Source organism: Zosterops lateralis, assembly GCF_965231275.1.
Source record: "Zosterops lateralis genome assembly, chromosome: 16".
In the NCBI taxonomy this organism is placed as follows: domain Eukaryota; kingdom Metazoa; phylum Chordata; class Aves; order Passeriformes; family Zosteropidae; genus Zosterops; species Zosterops lateralis.
In genome coordinates this window covers 9,069,755-9,089,814 of record NC_139776.1, presented here as the reverse complement: position 1 = coordinate 9,089,814, position 20,060 = coordinate 9,069,755, and the positions used below count along the sequence as shown (strand labels likewise).

Sequence of the window (20,060 nt, the reverse complement as noted above, 5' to 3'; positions counted from 1 at the left end):
TTCTGGTAAGCAAAAATAGAAGAGTGTTCAGGAGGCTGGTGGTGGAGTGACATGACCTTGTGATGTAAAGAGCATGTGCAAAACAGCACTTAACTATGCAGGATACTTGGTTCTGTGTCAAGAACTGCCTGCAGCATTACACAGCACCCTCAAACCTGGTTACACTGTTCTGATTGCAAAGTAGCTTTATTTGGATAACTCTCCTGGAGCTAAAAAGGATTTAGGTCACAGGAAAGATGAGGTGCTGGTAGGAAAAGGCTGAGAAGGGAGGCAATGCAAGTAGGGAGATGGATGGTGTTATTTTCAAAGGAATGTTTTAGAAGCCATTGATCTGTGCTGTTTGTTAAGAGGTTTTTAGCAAGATTCCATCTCCTTTTCTCAGCAGTTCTTCCTCAGACAGGGGGAATGGGAGGTGATGTGTTCACTGGTGCAGAACCCTTCAACCCAGGGACTCCTGACAACAGGAATGTCTCTGGGAGATGGTTGTGCATTGCCTGCTCTCTGTGGCAGCAGGGGGACACCAGGGAGCCCAGGAGAGAGCAAAGGGGTAGAACAGCACAGAGGGGTAAAGAAAAGAGGGGCTGAAAGTAGATCATTGTGCAGAGAGAACAAAAAATGAAGAAAAATACTGTAAGCTCCTGAGAAGTGGGTGGAAGTTGACATTTTGCTTATTGAAGCTCTTCAGCACCGAAGTGACGTGGAAATGGAAACAATCTCCTCTCTGCAGGTAGAGCCTGGCCAGCAGCACACAAGCACTGCTGCAGTGATGGACACCTGTGTTCTGACAGAGCAGTTCTTCATCCTCATTATTTATGGCAGAGCTGCTCTTCCTTCTTCCACTGAGAGCTGTTGTTCAGTGCAGGCTGTTTTCTCTCTGTTCAATCCTCCAGAGGAAAGTGAGCTAAAAGGAGAATGAAACGATGATAGTGAAATGTCCTTTGGGCACATTTGGGGATCAGCACCAGGGGAAAACCAGGAAGTGTATTTGTCATAAACGTGCTTTATCAGAGAACTCAAGTTCCTGTGTGTTTTTATTACTGCTTATAACTTTAGATTCAGTAGAAATGGCTGGGTCTGAAACATCTGCAATTTGGCCACTGAGGCCATGCTTTGGGAAATCTTTCAGGCATACAAAATCTGTTCCTCTTCACTACATACAGAAATGTTTTCACTCTCACTCACACCTGTGGGGTTGAACTTTTCTCTGGGCACTGCAGCTGAACTGTGGACTTTGTTCTGTCCCACCATGGCAGAAGGAGCTTTTCTACAGACCTGTGTAGCAAGAGCAGCTTTGCTGTGAATAGAAATTGCCCTTTTATCCTCAGCTATGCCACAGGTAATTGCAAGTTTGGGGTTACAATACTTAGCTCTTAGGTTGTACATTTCCTACTTCTTTGTGGTTTTAATCCCATATTATCATATTTTACATTATCACTAGCCATCTCAAAATACTATATTCATATTATCTTTCAGCAACCTGAGGGATTTACTTGCAGTCATTGCCCGCATTGTGGATCCAGTCTGGGTGGTTTTGGCTTTGATCCTAATGATGGCAGTGCATGCCACCAAACACAACCTGATGTTAAATATTTTCACAAGCTTTAATGTTTTCTCTTTGGTGTTATGTGGGGAAATCCTTCATTTACTTTCATGGCAGGAAGGAAGGAAGGAAGGAAGGAAGGAAGGAAGGAAGGAAGGAAGGAAGGAAGGAAGGAAGGAAGGAAGGAAGGAAGGAAGGAAGGAAGGAAGGAAGGAAGGAAGGAAGGAAGGAAGGAAGGAAGGAAGGAAGGAAGGAGAAGCTCTTACACCATTCCTCTTCCCTCTCTAGCCTGGATTCTGAAATTGCAGTCACCTGGTAAGGGTGGAGATTTTCATTCAAAAATAGAGGAACACTTGGCACCAAATGGTCACTAGGTATTCTTAGGCAGCTCTTGATCTCGATTTCTTTGGCAAATTGTGAGAGGCTCTGTGGTGTGTTCCCTGTCCTCTGGCCAGCTTGATGTTGAAATCCTTTACTCTGCATGGAGAAGTCTTCTCCATCCCTTGCCAAGCAAAGGAGAAAACTGCCAGCCAGCAGTAAGGCTGACATGTACACTTTCAATTTTCATAATCGAATCTGTTGAGCAAATCCTGTAGGAGTAAAAAGATTTCAGAAACTGTAGCTCTGCAAATGTGACCCCTGGGAGCCTGTTAAACAGGAGGCTTGGGAGGCAGGAGGGAGAGACTCTGTCATGAAGCTGCATTTCAGGGATGCTTGGACTTCACATAAAGCCCCTGATTTTCCTCCCTCTGATATTTAGCAGTTCCACACCTCAGCACAGATACAGATTTTAAAGCACTGAGGCACCTCAAAGCACATTTGTCTCTAAAACACAGGGATTTCAGAGGATAAAAATTTGCTTGGGTAAATAAGTACACCTAGAGTGAAGGAGAACCCTGGCTGAGGTTGGGTCAGGCACACAGGAGTGCTGGGTGCAGGATGCAGCAGGAGCCATTCCCTCTTGTCTAAAATATGAAATAGCACCTCTGAGGTGCCTCACCTTCCAGCCTTTCCCCTTGGGCACTGCTGTTACCCCACACCTTGCTGAGAGCAAAGCATAAAGTCCTGGAGTGAGAAAACAGATTTTTGCCATCATTTTCACGTTTCTGTGTACAGAACATGCCCTCGGCAGTGGACAGGCCAGTGCCTGGCTCATGGCCAGGTCGTGCAGTGGGCTCCCCTTTGCAGTGGAACTGGAGCAGAAAAGGTCTGATGTGGCTGAGATCAGCTGGGGCAAGAGCAACTTTTGATGATGACAGCCTGCAATCACCACAGGGCTGCTTACAGCAACAGGCTAATCTGGATTGATCGGGGCTCTGACATTCGTTCTGAGGGATCTCACACATCAATCCGGCCTCTGACTGCCACAGTAATTGTCTTTTATCACTCTCGCCTATTGCTTTTCCCTGGAGCAAAGTCCTGGGACTTTTTCATTACCAGGGCAGGAAAACAAGGCTTAGTGACAGGGAGTGGCACATTTTATTTTATTTTATTTTAATTTTTTTTTAATTTGGTCCAGAACAAAGGCTTATTATTGACTATTTCTAGCTGAGAACTTGTACAAAATCTGCCACTACAGCATCAGTGGCTTCCCAGCAGCCCACAGTGCAACACTGGTGACAGCTCCTGTCCTTGCCTTGTTCCAGCCGCTGGATCTGCCTGGCTTCCTTGGAACAGCTGCGTTTTAACAGTGTGCTCCAAACAAAACACACACCTATTTTCTCCAGTGTTTAGAGAGCTGATTTGCTCCATGCTTAAATTTATTCTGTGGTTTAAAATACAAAGATAAATAAAATTAAGGAGCAAAGTAACCAGAAGTAGTCATGCTAAGCAGCTTCCTTCTGCCTCATTTTTGGACTGAAATCCTAGGAATGGAGGAAGTATTTGCTCTCCTTCCCTCTGGGTTTCCTGGCCTTGTAACCCATTAATATTTCTTTCTACACCTGGTGTGTGCACTTCATCAGCTTTTGGAGATCACCAGGGAATGTGTGTGTAGGACCATAAACAAAGGGAAAAAGGTGAAATCCTGGTAAGGGATTCATGTTGGTGTATCTTTATAAATCTTTCAGGGGAGTTATCACCAGCTAATTGAGCAAAGAGAGGATGAGCCATAGTTCATTTTCTTACACCTTGCAGATTCAGCAAAAGGGAGGAGCTCAGGGCACCCTCCTGCCTCCCTCTTCAAAAAGGAAATAGGTTTTTTTCCTTCTGAAATCATTGATTCCACGAAGCAAATACTGAATGTATTTGGGAGAATGTGTGTCTGCAAGTTTTCACTCAGCAGCCTCTGCTGCAGGAGCCAGGTGTGCACATGCAGGTGGTGGATTTAGGTTCTCACACACCAGTTTTAAGTGCAGCCCCAACCATGGGGAGGGTAACACAGATAACACAGACCCCCTGCAGCTACACAGCCTGTTATATTCCAGAAGCCTGTCAGATCAGCCTTATGCCAAGCACTGTATAAATGTGTGTGTTTTGCACTCCCTGTGTGCTCAACCCTTGGAATTCCTGCTAAATATTCCCAACTCTGGGGCTGCCAGGTTGCATCAAGAGCTCCTGGGGAAGCTTGCTGCTTTCAAATCCATAAAGATAACTTTTGAATCAGAGGCAAATGCAATTCCTGTTATTGCAGCCACACTTGGCATACATTCCCAAGCCCTGAGATGCAGCATGGCTCCCAGGGATCACTGGAGAACCTGGAAAGCCAGCAGGCTGAGCACTGACAGAAATTAGTGGCTGGAAGAGGAATACATATAATTTCCATGCAAGTTTTATACTAGTGCAGTACATGAGCCAAAGCACAAACCACCTGCACATCCCACTGCCCTCAGGCATGCCTTGCCCTAGGACCAGAAGGATGTGGAACACATTTAGAGATGCGAAGCCATTACTCCTCCCATATGGTTTATTGAGGATCTCAGTTTCCAAAGCATGAGTAGCAGTGAGGCCCGTTATTCTTTCCAGCATGCAAAAGGCACAAGAAAGTCATCAATGTGATTCTGTGCAAAGTGTCCCTAAGAAAACACACAGCGAGGAAATGACAGAAAGGAGCCCCCGATGGAAGAAAGCCAAAGTGCCTTCAGGAAAGTGCTGAAAAGTTCTGAAAATGGTTGTACTTTTTCAGAGTCCAAATGTGCTCAGTTGGTGAAAGATGCTTTGCAAATCCATGAAAGAAAAGTCAAGAGACAGAGCCAAAAGGCTTAAAACAATAATCTCCTTCATGTGCCAGAATTCAGGATGAAAGTCAAAATGATTTATCTCAAGAAAAAAGTGCGGCAGTTAAAGACAGACATTAAATTCTTTAAAAAAAAGCCCACCAAAACCAGACGTAGAAAGTGGATACATTCTAAGAGCAGCTCAATAAAAAAATATTCCTTTTAATGAAAATAATTTTTAAAATGGATACTTGAAGAACAGAAATCCACCTTGACTGTGACCAGCTACTGCACCCTGCTCCCAGGAAAGCCTCCGAGCACAACAACACAACTTCCTAGAAGAAGAAAGTCCCCACTACCTGCATGTGTGAAATGTGGCCAGTGAACAATTTGGAAACACAAACGCACAGGACCAAGTATCCAAGTCCCATTAGTCAACTTGGGTGTCGGGAAGCCTCCTGGGATTCCTGTGTGTCCCACTGGAGCTGGCTGGTGCTGGAGGCAGTGCCACTTCCCGGTGGGCATGGCTGAGCCCGTGAACCCTTGAGCCTCTTGCTGGAGTTGAATACTTAAATCTAAAAAAAGGCATTTACAAGTTGACGCTTTTTTTGTTGTTGTTGTTGTTGTTTTCCTATTTCCTTGCAGTATAGGTTTCTACTTCTAGACTATGGAATGTTACATTAAACAATATAATTACTCATTACCTTGCTTCAAATTTTATTACAGTTACTGAGGCTTCATCATAATTTCACACAGCACAGAGACACCAAACTAAACACCAAGCAGTCAGCACTAGATGTATTTTTTCTTTAAGTACCAATAAGCAAAATATCCCATTCCCCCCAGAGATCCCATCAGGAAGGAGGCTCCAAGGAAGGAGGGAGGTTTCCGCTTGACCAGCCTGAAGGCGTTGGGTACCACTGCAGAGAGGAGCGTGGTATGTATGTCTCCCAAAACTTTCCTGAAGGCGAAGCGTTTCTGTATCCTGTCAAAGAAGGACTGTAGGTTAGGTCTGCTGCCATCTTCCCAGTATTTCTTAGAGAGTCCCAGAAACTTGAGGCGGTGCAGGGTGGCTCCTAACAAGATGTCAGCCAAAGTGAAGACACATCCGCAGAGCCAAAGTTCACACTTCTGCCCTGGAGAGAGAAGAGACAGAGCAAAGGTAAGAATCCCTTGGGTGGGCACCTAAAATCTTGCTCAAAAGGTCCCACCTAGGCAGGAGCATTTGTATTAGATCTGGGGTGTTTTCTCCCAGCTCTCTGATGGGCCAGGAGCCCAGAGCCCATGTACCAGGTTATGTGATGGAGAGTATGGAGGGAATATGAGATGATCATTGACAGCCTGTGTGAACATACAAATTACTGGCTGCAAAGTAGCTCTGCTGCCTCTCCCCCAAGTCAAGAGCAGCAGGAGATGACATCTTCCTGTACCCAGGTGGTCCCTGGAAAAGAGCTCTTTGCCCCCCTTGAAGGAAGATGCTGTGTAGTGACCCCTTCAGCTGTGTCAGTGCTCGGGGAGAGCAGCAGTGTCTGCCCTTGGCTGCACCAGGAGCTGTTCCAGGAGTGCCACGTCAACCTGGCCTATTTTAGGGATGTGAGAAATCCTCAGGAATCAAAACCATTTGCTGGATGGCCTGGCTGCTCTCTCTTGTGTGCTGCTGGGGAAGTTCTGCCTTTGTTCTCTCTCCTGTACCAGGGACCCTGTTCCAGGACACCAAAACCAGCAGTACATTTGTGCCAAGAGCCAGGATTCTTGGGGAGACAGAGCTCAATGTGAGTGCAGGACATGAAGAAAGACACTGAAGGGTTGACAGCCCCTGATAATGGGTGATCCTGGAAATAACCCCACCAGAGAGACATCCAAAAATAAACCAAGCTGCTGTTAAGTTGGAAAAAGAAGTTTCAGGCCAGGATATTGTTAAGCACTCCCTTTCAACACCGAGGAGCTGGACTGGGATGGAGCTGAGGGAGATGAGAGAAGGTGCAGGTAAAGAACATCAGAAGGGATACAAAAATCCACCCTCAGTCATCTTTGCTCCAGATTCCTAATTGTGGGGCTCATTGTCCTATGGCTATTATATCAGGAAAGAGAAGAGAGGCTCAGGTACAGCACCCCAGTGCAGGCACTGCTGCTGCAGGGCTGCCTGCAGGACCAGGCCAGGGCAATTAAGGGTAATTAGCAACCCTCATTTGTAGCTGCTTGGCAGCCTGCCTAATCCTGCTGGAGGCACTGCCCGAGTGGACAGACTGCCTGTTCCTAATTAGTCGATAAATATTTTCAGTGACTAATGACTTGTGGGAGTGCTGCAGCCGGAGCCCCTTGAGTGTGGTGGGGACCTTGTGGGTGCTCCTGCTCAGAGGTGAGGGGAGCAGAACTGAGGCAGCTGCCTCCCTCCAGGCACTGCTGCAGGTGAAGGAGAAGGCACATGTGAGGATGGTGACTTTGGGAGAGACCTGTGCTCCACCCCTGTCCCTCCTGGCTCTGGGCTTGCACCTCTGCTGAGGTCAGGACCCCCACGTGGGCTGCCCCAGCACCAAGTGGGGCTGAGGCACAAGTAAAGGCCTTGCAACTCTTCCCCTTGGCATCCACAGCAGCCCCAGCTGGCATCAGCCTGTCCCAGCTGGATGGGGTGCCTGTGGCAGGGGTCTCCTGGTGCTCCTGCAGCACCTCCCACCCTCCTCCCGCCTGCACCGCCGGCAGCCTGGGCTGCGTGGGAGTGGAGCTGCTGCACTGCAGCTCCTGGGAACTTGCCAAAGTGGTGATCATGCCCACTGCTGAGATTCTGACCAGGCCATGGGCATGCTCTGGGAGTTTGGGATTCTGGAGCAGAGGGCAGGAATGGCACGCAAGGACTGAAGGCATTGGAGCACCTGGGTGCTGGCAACAGCAGCAGCAGCAGTGATCCCTCTGCTCCAGGCACCTGGGATGTCCTCCCAGGGCACCTCATTAGGCTGAATTTTGCTGTCCCAGCCCTCACACCAGTTAATGAGGGGGTTTGAGGAAATTAGGGCAAGGCAGGATGCCACTGTGAACACACCAGGGCTCTTGGTAAATCCCCAGCCCAATGCCCTGCAAGGCCCGACCTTGGCACCTCCGAGGGCCCTCCAGTGGCCCCAAGGGTGATGCAAGGCTCCCCAGGGCCGAGGCTGACCCCAAGGGCAGGGGCAGCTGTGGGACCATCCTCTGATTAACGGTGTCTGGGCTCTGCTGTGCATCTGGCACCGTGGTGCTGGCACCAACAGCCCTCCCGGGGCTGAGTTCTGAGCCCTGCCAGCAGTGGGGAAGAGAGGAGGAAGGACAGCGTCATCCAGGGGTGATGGCAGGACAAGCACTGCCCAGCTGTGCCCAGGCACCCCTGACTGCCAGGGCTGCTCCTGGCAGGCTCCCAGCACTGTGTATTTGATGTCAGGGATGGCTGCTGTCCCTCTCTCCCACCTGCTGCCATGTGACGCAGGTTCTATAAAGGCTCTCCCCTCCAGGGCCCCTCAGATCCCTGGGTTTCCCTGCCCTGGGATGTGCCACAGCCTGCTAATGGGAGGGGGCTTGGCTCTGGCGCATGTCCCCATCTTTGCACTTTCAGCAGCCAGTGCTCCTTGTAGAGCAAGTGCCTGGGGCCAGCCTGCTCCTTCCTAAACCAGACAGAGCATCAGTCACTATCCACCCCTTGCTGGGGTAGAGGGCACCTGCCATCACCTTGTGATGACTTTGGAGCTCCCAAAAAGCACCCATGAGGACAAGGGTCTTGCTATCCTCTGTAGCAAGGGGTGCAAGACCATGGCTGCAACATCAGTGTACCCAAAACCAGGAGAGCCCAGTGGCAGCCCCAGACCCACCAGTGGTTGTTCCATGGGAGTTGTTTGTCAAAGCTTTTGACTGTTTCTGGTGTTGCACCTCAGCCTTGTGTGGAAAAACACCCCATAAACACAACGCAGTGCCTACCTTGGTACTCCAATTTCCTTTTCTCCAGCTCAGCCTCAATCTGGTCTAGCACCATCCCAAGTTCTCCAAGGATCTTCTTCAAGTAGTTCACATTATCATGCTCCAGGATCTTGGCCTGGGTGGAGAGCAGGGTTAGAATGGGGAGTAAATGGATGCAGGGACACAAAGCATCAAGTGGCCATGGCAGCAATATGGGTCATGATCCCTCAGCACCAGGGATGTGTGTGGTTTTGACTCACCATGAGCTTCTTCTGCTTGGAGAGGTAAGGCTCAGATAGTTGTGGCTCCTCTTCATGGTCCAGCTTCATCAGATCCGTGGTGGCATTAGCTAAATGTCCTGGGGGAGACAGACAGAGGCTGGGATCACAAGTGTCTGACAGCAAAGCACCTCATCCTGCAGTCAAAATATTGCTGTAGCACCAAGGAAAAACACCCCATAGAGCTAAAATGGGCCAAATTCATGGTTTGCTGCTGCTGTGCTTGCACATCTGAGGGCAAGTGGCTCTGTCAGCCATCCCATCCACTCACACAGGGCAGGGCTGGCTCCAAGGTATGACCAATCCCCCTCCCTGTGGTAAGTCCCAGCCTGGGAGTTTCAGCTCTTCATTTCCCCTGTTGGATTCATACTAGAGCTGCTGGAAGTTCTGTCTGTTGTTTACTGTTTTAAGAACAGCCCTGAGCTTGCCCATAACCCAGCTCCTGCAGCTCCATCCCCAGCAGGCTGAACCTTTGGGATGTCTGAGCTGGCTGCCCACACTTGGGTGTACATTCAGAGCAGTGGGGCAGGGAGGGGCAGAGGGGGGAGTGCTCCCTCCTGGCTGAAGCTGTCCCACCCTGGCTTGGAGTCCAGGGACACAATTCCATGTTGTAGAGCCTCACCATGGTGCGGATGCTCACCTTCTGCCTCTCTGGGCATAGAGAGGATGGGAAGGGCTTTGTGCAAGGGAGCTAAAGGAGAGAAAGGAGCAGAATGAAGGGAAGAAAGGAATCCTAGAGGCAGAGTAACACCTAAGGGATGGCATGAATTACCCAAAGTGGGCTAATGTCTTCCTGCCAGGGACCATCTGTCTTTCCCTCCTTGTTCCCTCCAACAAGGGAGGCCTTGGCTCTGCCAGTGTGCTGGTGTGGGAGCTGCCAGGGCTGGCTGGGGTGGGAGCCAGCAGCAGGCTGTGCACTGCCACAGAATGCTGAAAATCCCTGTTTTCTGCCATGAGTTTGTGCTTGCTAAAGCTGTCAACCAGCTCTCCTGGGGCTGCAACTCAGATGGAAACCTGGATATCATCCTGATTTCATTCCCCTTGGGAGAGCCTGGAACCTCAGTTCACCCTCTCCTTGGGCCACAGCTACACTGATTTCCCTCGGCACCCACTGCAGCAGGGCAGTTGAGCCATTGCCTGAGTGCAGAAGATGTGCTGAGGAGGAAGGACACCATCAGCCCATAGACCTGCTCATGCCCCTCCAATGGCTTGGGAAAAATGCCACCAGTGATGAGGTTTGGACAAGGAGATGTGTTTAGAGACCTTGGCAGAGTGCTGGGGAGGTGATGAGAGGCAGTTGGGGGCTGAAACCATCACAGCAGCACCCTTTGAGGAAGGGAGGGGCTCTGGCCTACATCAGCCCAAGGTCTGAGGGTGGAGGTGACACTTGGTGACATGGGGAAAGCTGTCTGTGACAGTGTCATCAGAGACAGGGCAGACCACAAGCTACATCTCAGGAACTGCCTATTTCTCTTTGTGCACAAGTGCATCCCACCTCAGCAGGACCATCTGGGACCCAGGCAACCAAAGGGATGGGGGTGGGAACAGTGTTTTCTATGGGCTCAGCTTGGGGCTGGAGCCCAAAGGAAGGGAGAGACCTGGGGCATTCCAATACCCTCCCAGCAAGGTCGCTTTTCTGGCGAGGAATCCTCTCCAGGAGCAATCCCTGCCATTGAGTTATATTAAGCATCGTCAATGTTTCATGAGCACTTGAAGGTCAGGTACACAGACTTATGCCGATTCATCCACTGCCTGCAACTCAATCTGGCTGCACTCTCCTGCCTTTGCCCTCAGAGTTATTGGAGGGAAAGGGGCAAATTCCTGTGCCCCAGAAAGAGCTGAGGAGAAACGTGCATGGCCCATGGGAGCCCAGACACCCCCTGAGTTAGGAAGCCTCTCTAGGATGCCTGCAATTCCCAGGTCAGCTGTGCTTTGCCATTTTCCCATCTCTGTCCCTGCCTGCTTTGGTAAAAGGGGAGATGAGGAGGAGCAGGGTGGCTGGTTGGGCTGAGGAGCCCCGGGCAGCCCCGCTGGGAAGGCGACTTACTGCGGATCTCAGTGGTGGCGTACTTTGGGATCATGGAGTCGGTGGTGAGCTCGGGGTGCAGGATGCAGCCGTGGGTGTAGGCGTCCATGGGCAGCGAGTCCAGCAGCTCCCGGTACTGCAGCACCCGCGAGTGCAGCAGGCTGCCCGGCTCGGGGATCAGCTGGGGCACGTTCTCTGCAGGGCGAGGGAGAGGTGTTAGCACCACCTGCGAGGGCTCATTAGCCAGCTCTGGACAGCGGTCTGCAATCCTGCTGGATGAGGCATGGCATTCACTCAAATCTGTCTCCAGCCCATGCCCCGAGATGGGCAAACCCGCAGGATCACAGGGAAGTGTAGGGATGTCATTACCCAGTCCCACAACCCTCATGTTCCCTGGGGTCAGTGCAGCCAGCCCCGAGCCTCTGCAGCCTCTGAGTTTGTACACTGTCATTTCACATCTCTTAGAATGGGAGAAAAAAAATCTTTTTGGTCTGCAGAAAAGAGCTAAAATATGGGGATTTGAGTTTAGGATCTCCTGAGTTACATATTCTTTACTCCAGTAGCAGTGAGGTACCTCATTCTTTTTGGCTTCCTTGAAAATCCCAAAAATGGGCAATGGGAGTAGATAACCAAAGGAGCCCAGTGTATCTTCCCTCCATGCTCAGCCAGTGTCTCAGCTGCAGGAACATCCCTTGCCCTGGCTGGCTCTGCTCCTCCCTGCCTTGTTGGGTTTTATCCTCTTTTCATGGATGGTGGTTTGCATTGTGCCTTTTATTACACTTTCAGCTCAAAATGCATGGCAGCTGACACCAGAAGAAGCAAAACATTGCTTTTGTCTCCCCCAAGTTTTTTAACTCTCCCAGTTTTTTAAGGGATCATAAATGTTTATAGTGTCTGCAGAAATCAGGTCACAGGTAGTGAGTAAATCCACCACCAGGACTCTGACTGTTGCCTACATCCTGTCTGCAGCACTGGGCTCTGCATGCTGGTGTCTCCACCAGAGTTAGGTCACATTGGCAGAAGGACTTTGGCAGATGTGACCAGTGCAGCCCCTTGTTTCAGGGCCTGAAGTGACAGCTGTGCCCTGCCCAGCCCTGCTGCTGGTGGCAATGCCCTCCTGGCAGGGTCTTGCCTTGCCGTTATCGTGCCTGCTGATGCCCATGGCTACAAGAGAACCAGGCAAATTTTGCTACTTCCTATAGTGGAAATCTCTTCATGGCTCTGACACAGACTTTCCCTGACTGGAAGGCTCCACAGAGTTGTTCCCATTGATAGGCATCAGTGTCGCTGTCCCCTGAGCAAAGGGAGGTTTTGGTGGCTCCTCCCTGCCATGGGCTGCTCACTGCCTGTGCTGCCTGGGCTCCAGCTCTCCAAGTGGGGAATTTCCACCTGAGGAAAGTGACCAGATGAATGAAACAAAAACTGTCCTACAGTTTGTGTGCTCCTTCCACAGGGCTCCTGGCCAGCACCTGACAGGCTGGGGCTGAGGCTGGGAACATCCAGCATATCCAGAGGGATTGCCCCATCCCGCAGGAAGATGGAGCAACCACAATGAAATAGTGGCGTGCTGGCCACCAGCCCACAACCTTCAGCACGTTCCAGGGAGGTTTTTCATTGGGATGGCTTGACTTGCCTTTACATGCCACAGCAACCTGCACATAGGGGCTGCTGTTGCACTCCATGGCTGTGCAAGGAAGTGCAGACCTTGGAGGATACTATTGCCTGGAAGAAACATTGGCCTGGTGAACTCATCATGGTTTCTGGGCACTGCTGGGCAGTGTCCTAGTGAGAAGCACCCTCAAATGTGGCTTATTGGCTTTATTCACTAGTTATTTTGGGGGAAGAAAAACATTTCTCCACACACCACCCCTCACTGATAGCTGGCCCCCAGTGTGTGTAAGCAGCTGATAAAGCCCAGGGGAAAACTTAGCCCAGGGGAAAACATAGCCCAGTAAAAATACCTTGTAAAGGCCTTTTCAAACTCTGCACATTTCAGCAAGGTGGCTGATTCCCCCCGTTTCAGCACTGCCACATCCTGGTAATGCTTTTGGCATCTGCACTGCTGGGTGATAGGATGGAGCAGAGCATGGAGCAGGGAGTGATGCTCTGGGCCCTCTTTCCTGGAGCTTCCCCTCTCCATTTCTCAGCAAAATGGTAAGAAACTGCACCTGGCTGGAAAATCTTAACGACAGGAGTTTCCCAGTGCCGGGACAGCTCTGTGTCCCCCTCCTGCTGGGGACAGCCTGTTGTCACATATGTCAGACCACCTGCCCTTTGCAGAGACCAGGTGAAGTGGTGCAGGGACTGACACTCCCCGATGTCCCTTGGTGCTGGGGCTGCTGCCAGGCAGGAAAGCAGCTGCCATTCTCTGGGACCTGCTGCTGGTGTGGGGTTGTCCTGATGTTCCCATCCCTGGTGCCCCACTGCTGGGTGAGCTGTGTGCCTCCATAGAGCAGCAGCACAGTGGCGGGGCCGGGAGAGGACAGCAGCTGAGCTGGCAAGGAGCCCTTGCTTCGGGAGCTATTTTGAGATGTTTTTGATGTCTCTGTTGCAAGGGGATGGATGCTGGGGCAAACATGGTGATGGCAAAGACCAAGATCCCTGCTCAGCTTTGAAGCTTGCCTGGTGGGTGTCCCAGCCCAGCAGGCCCCAGGACTGGGGGAATGAGGGTGAAGGGGTGTGAGATGCCAGGGAGAGGCTGCTCATGGCAGCTGCAGAGCAAAGCTGACTTTGAGCTCTGTCTCAGCATCTCGGTGTACCAGCCTCAGCAGGCCACTGCCTGCAGCCCTGCTCCAGGGGGAATATGAGCTTCCCTCTCCTGGCTGTCCCTTCCTCTGGGTTTGTGTCACATCATCCTCCCATGGTCCTCAGCACCGCTGGCTGGTTTTGACTTCAAAGAGGCTGTTTTCTCTGAGGCACAGCAGCAGCAGGAACAGCAGGGTCCCCTGCCCATGGCCCAGGAGTCCTCAAGGAAATGGGGAGAGGGGCAGCAGCACATGGCTTAAACCCACATTCTCCCTTACAGCCCCTTTACACAATTACCCAGGGCCAAAGCACAAACATACCTAAAGTCAGAGATGTTCCCATGGGCTGTGCCCCAGTGAGGACTCTGGTGAAATGCCATCATGTACCATGGGGTCTGAGAAATTGTCTGGTCTGGAAGAATGACTTCCAGGACAGAAAAAGGGGACTCAGCTACCACACCCCTCAGAGCCCTCCAGCAGGGGATTTCTGCTGGAAATACTTCAATTTCATGGGAAAACATAGAAGTCTAGGGAGGGCTGGTGACTTGCTGACCTTCTGGGGTGAAGATGAAACTTTAAAAGAAAAAGTGGATTCATTTGGCAAACAAAATCTGGACGAGACACAGATTTCCCGTGAGGCACAACCCAGCCTTGCATTACCTCCCGTGAAGTTCTTCTCCATGTAGTCGATGATCTGGTTGTAGTCGCTGATGATGTTGTCCCTGTGGATGATGACGGGCACCTCCTCGCCCAGGTTGAGGCGCATGAACCAGGGCTCCTTGTGCTCCATCAGGGGCATGCTGACATCCCTCTCCTCGCAGGGCAGCCCCTTCTCTGCGATCACCAACCGCACCTGGGGCGAGAAGCCGGGGAGAGAGGGCTCAGCCCCACACTCCGAGCTGGTCTCCAGTCCCCCCTACCCCATTACACCCCCAGACCCTTCCCTAAAAATTAAACACGGCGACACGCCAGCATCACATGTTTGCCCTGCAAGAAGCCAAGCAGCTTTTGCCATGGGACAGCTGCAAAATCCAGGCAGCCACAAAAGGATTTGTTTTCCTGGCAAAGAGGGGATAACCCATCCTGTCTTCTCAGAATCACAGACCACCCTCTCTGGTCCTGGTGGCCTGTGTGATGGGCAGAGGAGCTGGGGGGCTGAGAGCCAATCCCTCAGCAGTGGGTGGAGGGAGGCAGGAGCTCCACAGCTGGGGGAGAAAGAGTGATGCTGCTGTGGATCCCGGCATAGCCCAGCACATACCTGAGGAAGAAAAGGAGGAGGAAGCAGAGGCTGCAGCAATGTTATGCCCTGCACGTGTACCCGATGAGTTCTGCTGTCTGGCTGAAGGAGACCTGGATGCTGACTCAGGTAGGTCCCACTCTCAGGAGTGGACCCTGGCTTTACCAGCACGTTTTGAGCAGGTGAAGCCTCTGTTCCATGGGAAGTTCCAGGCAGCCCCTGTGACCCCGCACAGCATTCCTCCTCCTCCTCCATGCTGTCATTAGCTTGAGAGCATCACTCAGCACCTTCACACCTCTCGTGTCAAACCTGCTGCCTCCCCCTCCCCCTGCCCCTGCCCTCCTCCAGCACTGCGGGGGTGGCACCCACACACCTCAGGGGTGGGAAAGGTGAGCCCAGCCTTGCAGAGGGGCAGGAGGAGGAGGCAGGAGTGAGGCTGGATGTGGGACACCATCACCATCCCCACCCCAGCTGCAGCCCTCAGGGCTGATCCTGCTCCTCTGCTCCGTGCGTGAGGTGGTGTTGAATATGCACTCAGGGATGGCATTTTAGGCTTCTGGGTTATAAAACCTGACTATTATGAACTAAGTATGTCAGACACGAAAAAAAAAAGCCCACGGGGGATGTGAGAAAGCCATGATTTACAGAACCACTGAATGAGGGAAAAGTACTTGTTTTCATCCAACTAGCAGCAGCTAAAAATACAATTTAACATATATAAGCATTTCTATGAGTACTTCAGAGTTCCTGGGGAATTAGTCATTAATTATTCACAGGAGTGGCGAGTTAATTTTTTCTTTTAAAGTCAAACAAGAGAAAGCCTGGGTTCCTCAACTGCAACTGGCTCCTGGCCTTTTCCTCCCAGCTGATAAATAAACCTGAGCCAGCACCACCTGGGGTATCCAGCCCCAAGCTCCCTGTGCCTCCCTGTTCTGCTGTCAGGAGCTGAAGGCCTGGCAGGAGGCAGCCCAGGGTACCCCAGTGCCTGAGGGCGGGGGAGCCCCTGCAGCGCCCCAAAGGGGGATCCCAGACAGGGGTGACAAAACATTCCTGGGGAATCCCGCGGGGAGCCGGGCACCAGCATCCCCCTCCAGTGCGGATCCCGAGCCCGGCAGCCCCTGCTACCGACCATGTGCAGCCACCCTGCTGCATTGGGCATCCTCCCTCCTTTGTGTCTGCGCGCAGGGACCGGCGCCTCTGCCCGGCCTTCCCGCGGGGCTCTGGAGCTCGGGGAGGCCCTGCCGCCGGGGAACTTGGTGTTCTGCCACCCACCCCTCTGAACCAGCCCATTCTCCATATGGCTTAGGAATGGTGGGGGGTTTGGGGCCGGGGGAGAAGGTTGGGATTGCTACACAGCTGCCGTGCTGCGAAATGAGCATTGCATTTACTATTGTCTGGAAAAAGGGATTTCTCGCTGGGGCACCCCGCGAATAGAATTTCCAGGGCAGTGCTGCAGTGTGAGGGGTGAATCATCGCTGCGTGCGGGTCCGGGATCCTCGGCTGGGCACCCGCCCGGCTCGGGGCTGCCTCCCCTCCCCTCCCGAGCAGCATCACGGTGGTCCCGGGCCCGGCTCTGCCTTTGTCTGCGCTCCCGGCCACGCCGGTGTGGGGCTGGCAGCGAGCACAACAGCCCAGGCGGCTCCCGGTGCAGCCGTGATCCCAAAGCAAAGGCGAGCTTTGGCCGAGCCCCCCCATCCTCATCCCCATCCCCATCCCCTCCCCAGGCAGACGCTGTTCAAAGGTACGAAGACCTGCCTGGCCGCTGGTTCTGCCCCGGGCTGAGCCCCTGCTGTCCCCCGAGCGCATCCCTCCTCCCGAGGCAAAGGGATGCCCTGGGAGCTGGAGGTGATTCTCCCCCGCCGGTCCGGCCGAGCGATCGTTCCCTTTACCTTTTGTGAGCTGAAAGACTGGGTCCAGTGGTACAAAACCAATCTGTCCTGGGATTTGAGAGCGGGGTCTGTCGGGTCGTGATTTTCCTCCCCTTCCGTGGATTTCCCCGCGCTGTTCTCCAGCGCCGAGATGGGCCACCAGCTGCAGTTGGTGGGAGTAACATTATTGGGAGTCGCCATGACAGCGAGCGAGCGAGCGGGAGAGGACGGGGAGCGAGCGGCGCTAGCCCAGCATCACATGGGCTCCTGCCAGCCCATCACTCCCGGGGCAGCCCCAGCCCCAGCCCGGCCCGGCCCGGCCCGGGTGGGCAGCGCGGGGTCACGGCAGGAGCTGCCGGGGCTGGGGGAGGGCTCGTGGCGGGGCTCCCACGGAAACGGGCGGGCATCGCTTCAGGAGAGGACTCAGCAGCCGAGGCTGCTCCTGCTGCCAGCCCGGCAATCCGGGCCAGCTCCAACCCCTGCGGCTCCTTAAGAACATTTTTCAGCAGACATTAAGATGATTTCTTTTTCCCCGACTGCTTTAGATATGGCGGATGTGCAATAAATAGCCACAGTGATGGACACTGGCTTTAAAAGGTGTCGTGCCTGCCTTGCAACCTTCACAAAAAAGAAGGAGCAATGGCTCTTTAAAGGTATTCGATTATTTTTGGAGAGCACAAATTAATTTCTGCCTATTGGGTGTTATGTAGCCCATACAAGGGCAGAGCCCAGGAGCCTTTGGTGTGTACTGATCCCGAGGTGCCTGCCAAAACTGGACAAAGCAGGCACAGCTGGGGGTCATTTCCAGAATTAGCAAGGTGTGTCACAATCCTGAATGGGCCAGGAGAGAGACTCGGAAAGCACTGGGGTTTCTGGAGCTGCTGCTGCTCTCCAAGCCCTGTGAGCATCACCCAGAGGTCTGCAGGCACAGGTGTGTAGGGAAGCTTCATACAGTGACCTGGACATCTGGACTTCTGCTTTATGGCACTTGGCTTTGTCATTCCCCATCTCCAGCAATCTGGGAGCCTGGAGATGTTTTCCCACCCTTGGAACTATTGCCAGTGCCAGGGGATAAGGCCAGTCCAGTTAGGGGTGTTGTAGGGGAGGTTCTGGAGAGGATGGGGGTGAGGGCTGTGCAGGCACAGGGAGCCAGCCCGTGTCTCAGGGCTATGGGAGGGCTCTCAGTGTGGACCACTGGGGCTGGGGAGGATAGAAACAGGAAGGTTTGGAAGAGCTGGTTTGAGTGGGGAAACTGAGGCACGCTTCATCTGGGAGCACTGGGAGGGAGCAGGGCCGAACTGGTACCCAGCTGTATAAATATAGTGTAAGGAGCAGTTTCCTAGGGACTGGGAGATGAAAATGAGTTATTTGGTGGTTGTGATGTTCTGCTCCTCAGGGTGTGCAGGGAGGTGATGAGGCTGGGAAGGGCTGTGCTCTGCCCTGGCTCCTCCCTGTCCTGTCCCCCCCCGCAGCAAACAGCCCCCAATAACAACCTCTCTCCCCAGCCCAGGCCTTCCCAAGTGCCTGAACTGGCCTCAGGGTCACCCACAGGGACAGGCTCCAGCTTGGCTCTGCTTTGGGGCTGCAAAAACGAGGGAAAGCTGAGCTTTGAAGAGCTGGCACCCTCCTGCAGCAGCACCCTGCCCTCTGCTCCACAGCTTCCCCTCACTGCAAGCGCCTGTGGGGGCTCCTTGCGCTGGAAGGGGACACGATGGGTGTGGAAAAGGCAGGGAGCAGGGTGAGCAGGGAGCGCTGTTCTCCATGGATCGCTGTCCAGAAGGCCCCATCTAGTGGTACACTCGGTGATGAATTAATGCTGCGCCGTGGGGAGTAAAACATGACAGGTTTCTGCATCCCTCTGCATCCTGCGGGTACGCGGTGCCTCTGTAGGGGCCTGTTTATTTAGCTGGGTCTTGGCTCCCTACACTGAGCAAGGCTCGAAGGGCACGGGGGGTGCCAGCCCCTGTTAGGGGTGCCTTGACCTTGTGTGACCTTGAGATCATCCCCAGCTCCTCAGCACAGCCTCCCTGACTGCCGGGGGGGCCGGCGTGGGGCTGCCCCATGGGATGCTGTGCACTGGCAGAAGGTGCCATTGGAGCAGGATTGTGGCTGCTGGCGGTTTGGAAATCCTGAATCCAGGGGAGGGTCTCATGGGAGAGCTGATGCAAAGGTTACAGAGAGAGAGAACGGAAGGGTGGAGTTGGTCACGGGACTTTGCAGGCACAGATGAACCCTCCCTGTTTTAGAAGGAGAGGGTGGGAAACAGGCCCTGGAAACGGCTCCATTGATTTTTTTTCCTCCCAGTGGCCTGATTCAGTGTCTGCCAATGTAAAGCTCAGCTCAGATTCAATTTGGCTCCTGTAAGGCAAGAAAGAAATGTCATTGATCCAGGGTGCCCTTCTGCATCCTGCTTCAGTTTAACTAGTCCTGAAACTAGAGGGACAAGGACTTGTAAACTGCTGGGAGTGGGGAAGCTACTGGAAAACACCCAGGCTGGATCTGCTGAGATAGGAAATAGAGAGTTGGGATCTGAGAAGAGGAAATTCCTGGGAGCACTGCAAGTGCACTGGTGCTTTCTCAGAACATTTCAGACATATTCTATAGATTGACTGGGAACAGATCCTAGAGCATCCACACACAGAAAAAATCCCCCAGGCTTGTTGGGGCAGGTACAGCAGCAGCTGGAAGCAATAGGGCTGCATTCAGCACTGTTTGTACCTGGGCAGCTCCACTCATCAATCAAGCTAAAGGTGCTGTGCAGGCACTCCCAGAGAAGATGCAGTTTTCCAATAAATCCTGAGGTTTCAGGTAGGCAGCAAAAAGAAGTCGCTGCATTAACAGAATGATATGGATGAGCTGAACTGAGATGGTTTTGATGGAAACAATAAGTTTGGCCCTCTCTTAGGGCCAATCATTCACCCCCAGGGGTTGGTCTGTGCTGTGCAAATATCAGCAGCAATGTTCCAGTACATTTGCTGCAAACCTCACAATTGCAGTCGAGAACCAAAATATCTGCCCTTGCTCTGCCACAGGCAGCACTGGATGTGCTTAAACACTACAAAAAACAGGGGCTCAGGCAGAAATCAAAACTACTGAATTACTGTCTTTTTTCCCATTTTCCTTCCTCCTTCACTAGCAGTTTCCAGTGCTCCACAGCACACTATGGAAGTGTGCCCTCAGAACCTGCTCTCAGGCTTTTCCCTCCCACCTGGAGTTCTGGCAACCTGAATTCACTTCTCAGCCCTCAGTTTCAGGGTGTATCTTGGACTGGTTTAACCTCCACGATTCCCCCAA

General features: G+C 52.6%; 1 protein-coding gene across 1 annotated transcript; it reads right to left on the bottom strand.

The window, feature by feature from the left end:
• Positions 1 to 4,514: 4,514 nt before the first annotated feature.
• On the bottom strand, positions 4,515 to 16,995 carry GDAP1L1 (ganglioside induced differentiation associated protein 1 like 1). The gene is made up of 6 exons (XM_083873558.1): positions 16,788 to 16,995; positions 14,322 to 14,514; positions 10,939 to 11,112; positions 8,874 to 8,971; positions 8,635 to 8,749; positions 4,515 to 5,831 (listed from the first exon to the last, which is right to left on the bottom strand). The coding sequence occupies exons 1-6, from the start codon at positions 16,965 to 16,967 to the stop codon at positions 5,488 to 5,490; spliced, it is 1,104 nt and encodes a 367-aa protein (XP_083729684.1). The 5' UTR covers positions 16,968 to 16,995; the 3' UTR covers positions 4,515 to 5,487.
• Positions 16,996 to 20,060: the final 3,065 nt, after the last annotated feature.

Coding starts and splice junctions, on each gene's coding strand:
- GDAP1L1 (XM_083873558.1), bottom strand. CDS start 16,967: ATGGCGACTCCCAATAATGTTACTCCCACCAACTGCAGCTGGTGGCCC. Junction 8,972..10,938: donor CGCCACCACTGAGATCCGCA/GTAAGTCGCCTT, acceptor TGTCTCCCCCAG/GACATTTAGCTAATGCCACC. Junction 8,750..8,873: donor CCAAGCAGAAGAAGCTCATG/GTGAGTCAAAAC, acceptor CTCTCCACCCAG/GCCAAGATCCTGGAGCATGA.